The 4604-nt window shown below is 42.5% G+C and overlaps 1 protein-coding gene across 1 annotated transcript; it reads right to left on the bottom strand.

Annotated features, from left to right (window-relative positions):
• Positions 1–1637: 1637 nt before the first annotated feature.
• Positions 1638–4134, bottom strand: LOC147602975 (oleoyl-acyl carrier protein thioesterase, chloroplastic-like). The gene is made up of 7 exons (XM_086797069.1): positions 3583–4134; positions 3194–3327; positions 2938–3051; positions 2725–2820; positions 2487–2574; positions 2299–2367; positions 1638–2198 (listed from the first exon to the last, which is right to left on the bottom strand). Exons 1-7 carry the CDS (start codon positions 4018–4020, stop codon positions 1878–1880), a joined length of 1260 nt encoding a protein of 419 aa, XP_086653195.1. The 5' UTR covers positions 4021–4134; the 3' UTR covers positions 1638–1877.
• Positions 4135–4604: the final 470 nt, after the last annotated feature.

Here is a 4604-nt window from a genome sequence, read left to right as displayed (position 1 = left end):
ATTATAAAATCTCTCAAAAAAAGAAAGCTAAGAGATGGAAGAATTCAACATTTAATAAGGTTGAAGGTGTTGTGATTTGACTTTGCATGTGCATTTTGCATTTATATGCACGACAACTCTAGTGTCCTATTTAATCAAACTTTATAAGATAGTCCTATTATATGTGCAGTGTCCTATTATATGTACAAGAGCTCTACCATAAGAGTAATTCTTGGTCACATTGTATCCAAGAATGAAATTTCCATAGATGATAGATAGTTGAAGCTAATTTTGGAATCATCAAGTCCAACTAACTTTAAAAATTCATGGTCCATGTTGGGACTAATTTTGGAATCATCAAGTCCAACTAACTTTAAAAATTCATGGTCCATGTTGGGTACCATTGTGTTTTTTATGGTCTTTAAGCGTGTAGATGACTCCGCCCCGATCGCCGTGCTACTTGATCTCATCACGCCTACACTTACATGCACAAAGGAAGAAGGAGATGGAAGGAATTGGGGAGTCTCTTTGGTGGGGAGTATACCCACTAAGGACTAGTCATAACTCACTACCTAGATCTGCAAGCCTTTAGCTTTTTGACACCGACTACTACTGTGCCACCCAACTACATTGCACTACATAGCCCATCAAGTTAGCCTCACTCAAGCTCAAACCACACCACTCTACACCTCATAGAAGTACTTTAGTTTTTGTAAATGCATTCCTATTGCATTAACCCATCTGTGATCTATGAAAAGGAAAAGTAAAAAAGTCAACCCATCTGTGATCTATGGAAGGGAAAAGTAAAAAAGTCAACCCATCTGTGATCTATGGATGGAAAAAGTAAAAAAGTCAACCTTCAAGGTCAACTTTTTAACAAACTGCCCACAAAAGAATAGTCCCCACTTACAAAATGAACAATGCTCTCCTAAGATCACAGCAAGTTTATTCAAAGCAAAGATGATGGGAGCTTTATGTCACTTAGAGAAATTGGAGCTTGGCTGCCAGCGCCACCAAAACCTAAGAAGGGAGCATTGCCACAATTTCACCTCCACCCATCAGTTTCTCACATAGAGCAATATGCCACAAGGAATCATTGGAATTGATTTTGTTTAGATATTATGCTTTTTCTAATAACAAGAACATCACAAGAGCTCATCGTTAGATTTCTTAGAAGAGAGAAGGGCTTCAATCTATCCAAGCAGCAAAGATTTCAGGATTTAATCTTTGCTGCCTGCATATAAATTGGCATGTTCCCATTTGTAGCTAAAATTTGAACCTTTAAATACATCTTAAAACACAAGTTCTCTCCCCAACAACTCCTATTGCCTGAAGGTTTAGGAGGCCTTTGAGACACAACCCTCTTTCCTTTGACCATGGGAGTGTGCAGTCTTCTCACCCACTGGCAATGTAGACCGCCATATTCTTTACCTCCTTTGCCATGTTTTCTTTTCGCCTTGTAATTTAAAATGTCTTTCTGGTGCAAAGCAAATTAAACTCCCTCAAGGTTCATCCTTAGTGACCCACATCACACCATCATCTAAGAAACAATTCAAGTTGATCTCAAGTGACCTATCTATGCCATTAGGTAACCTACATGATGCCATCGTAACACATCGCATTTAAATAACCACTTTAGTAAAACACAATCTGGCAAAAGTCGATAATAATAAACTTCCATTACTGTAATTGGGCTTGTGTAAACATGAGTTTGGGTATGAATACCACTGATGTTAAGCCATTTACTAGCTCAATGAGTTGGCATAACAAATACTCATTGAACATATTTACCCCGCTTATAAAGTAACTGTGTAGTACTATACATTAAAGTATATCATTATATCTTCTTGAAAGATTTTGCTTACAATGATGGTAATCTGAAGGCTAAATCCCATCAATTACAACCTTTCAGCTTTTCTCTTCCAAACTGTCCTCCCCCTGTTTATCTCAATGTCACTGCCTGCCAACCTAAGAACATGCAGAAATTTGAAGCCGTCATCACTGCCCTCCTTTTTTAGGCTCGATGCTGTGCCATTTACAGCAGCTCCATTATCTTTAGCAGCACAAAAGAAAGAGAGCTCCTCCTCTTTACTATGTGCATTACAGCAAGATTCCAAACTTGCGAGGGACTCTACCATGTCACCATGCTTACATTCGTGTCTATAATCAAGTGTGATTCTATGTAGCTGATGTGTGTCCACTAGATGTTGAGGCATGCTCTGTGAAGTCAGAACATCAAAGATGATTAACTAGCAGAAGGAGAGGTCTGTTCCTTCTGCCAATGATAAAACAAACAAGAGATCTCACAAAAGCACTGACCTCTAGAGTCCAACTGATGTACGTAACATTGTTCACATGCCGATTCATATCAAGATCACCTCGTCTTGGCTGCCAATGTTGTCCAAAGGACACCAAAACCGTTCAGTTTGAATTTAACTAAGCATGAGATGTGTTTGTTGTCACTATAACTTGCTTGGCCTAGCTTTAAGGTTTCTGCCAAAACTTACCATAAGACTGGATGTCATATGCTGTGCCAGATTTTCTAGTTTTGGAATCTTATTCAAACTGCAGCTACTTTCTTCCAGGAATGCATACCTGCATTTTTAATTTTTAATTGTCTACTTCCTCTTGCAGTCCCTCATCTTGTATTTTATAAAGAAACAACTTTCTTGTTACCAAAGGCAAGTACAGTGTTTCCAAACTAGTCAGTTCATGACAAGCAAAGCACTACATAGTTATATATACCTAGGTGTAGTTGGGCAGTGGCGCGTATATTCATCCCGCACATCTTCAGTTATCCGTGAGAGTCGCCTAGTATCCTGGTTCATCATTACCCAGGTGCTACAAGCAAGACATGCAAGCAAAAAGGGCATAAATTAAAGCATCAAATTTTTGAAGAAATAATCACACAAAAAAGTGCCATGTAACAATGTTTGAGCAGCAAATAAGACACTCAACCTCGTAGCTCGACCGACGACCTTTCCAGTTGCCACATTTGTCATTAGCCAATCTCTTCTTGTACCCACTTTGCCCTCGGTATGACACCAAGTCTCAAACTCGACAACATCGCCCCTGCACAAGGATGCCAAAAGCATAACTCAGAAACTTACAAGAGAAGTCCAGAAATATTTTTTTTTGTTTAACCAAAAAACGATAGCATTTGCTGCATCAAAAAGATCTCAATGTACTAAAGATCAACAGTTACAGGCTCTACCAGACAGGGTATTCATCGACTTCAATGTGCATCCGGATAGTAACCCATATCAACCGTCGTCTGCGCATAGAGGGGGTTGTAGCAAAACCATCAGTAGAGAATCCCACACTCTGTGCATGATCGCAAGCCACTTCCTGGCATAAACTGCAACAAGCATTAGATGCTTATGGCAGCACAGAGAGCTCAGAGAATGCGCGCATTTTGCCATTTGATTGAAGTCAGAAAAGGAGGAACATAAAGCAAAGAAAAAGCAGAGAGCGTTTGATCCCTAGACAAAGCACAAAAAAAAAAACAAACAAACAAACAAACATTTCCCTCAACACTGGAGTGTTTTTAAAAGCAAGCCACAAACAATATATTTTGTCACCGCAAAACCCTTGAAAAAATACCTGGAGCAGATTAGCAATGGTCTCGATGGATGCCGTGCGGTTCATGCCGACTTCGTAGCAACGGATCACAAACTTTTCCTTGTAAGAATGGCGGGAGATGTCAAGGCCGCCGAATCGGAGGGCGTTGGAGAGGGACTTTGCATGGGAGGTGGTGGCGTGAGGAGGGTGAGCAGGCAGGGTCCGTGCTTGAAGGAGAAGGGCGGCGGCGGCGGCGTCAGCAGCGGCGGCCGCGCCATTAGCAGCGCTATTGCTGTTTCCACCGCTGCGGGAATGGGGTTCTCTAAGGGTGCGGGAAGAGTCAGGCACGCTTGCGCTGGTCGCAGCGGTGGCTAGCGTCGTGGAGCCAGCATGGGAGGGGGAAGGAAGGGCGGAGGATCGGAAAGGTAAGAAGGTGTCGAAGGGTCTGTGAAGGGGGAGCTGGGAGCTTCCAAAAGCCATGGCTATGGCGAAACGAAAGGATTTCTGTCTTTCTTTTGTTCTCTCGCCCTGTTAGAACCCCTTCGTTTTATGCTTATTTCCGTGCAGCTGCGCTTGACACACGGAGAGAGAGGATCCTCCACTGCTGATGAGAATTATGGATGGAAAAAATTAAAGCAAAGCTAGGCGAGAGGACCACGGCTGACGTGGCTCGAACACCTGCCGCATGGAATGCCCCGCATGCAACCTCTGGCCCGCCACCGCGTGGCACTACCACGACACATCATCCGTTGCTGTGCAGGTCTGGTCCGAGCTGGCAGAACACGTCACCCTCGTGCCAGGCTTGCATTTTAACTGGCGCCAAACTAAATCTTTCAAAAAATTGTTGTCGGGCCCTTCCCCATGCACACATTTTTCCCTCTTTTTTCCTTCTTTTTTTTTCCCTTGACTTGAATTTTAAAGTACAACTACTCTATTCACAAATGCCATCGCTTGCTTGCACAAGGGGAGAATCGAACCCGAATCCTTGGGACTCTCAATCTCCAACCTTACCCCACTTCACACTCTGACGCGATCAACAACGCGCACATTTTTTCACATACAAT

Source organism: Cibotium barometz, chromosome 65, assembly GCF_041138505.1.
Source record: "Cibotium barometz isolate CiBa-2024 chromosome 65, ASM4113850v1, whole genome shotgun sequence".
Lineage (NCBI taxonomy): Eukaryota > Viridiplantae > Streptophyta > Polypodiopsida > Cyatheales > Cibotiaceae > Cibotium > Cibotium barometz.
This window is presented reverse-complemented; position numbering and strand designations above follow the sequence as displayed.

Excerpts from the sequence above, each read along its gene's own strand:
- LOC147602975 (XM_086797069.1), bottom strand. The coding sequence starts at position 4,020 with ATGGCTTTTGGAAGCTCCCAGCTCCCCCTTCACAGACCCTTCGACACC. Across the intron at positions 3,328-3,582 it reads CCATTGCTAATCTGCTCCAG|GAAGTGGCTTGCGATCATGC; the intron begins GTATTTTTTCAA and ends AGTTTATGCCAG. Across the intron at positions 3,052-3,193 it reads GTCGATGAATACCCTGTCTG|GGGCGATGTTGTCGAGTTTG; the intron begins GTAGAGCCTGTA and ends ATCCTTGTGCAG.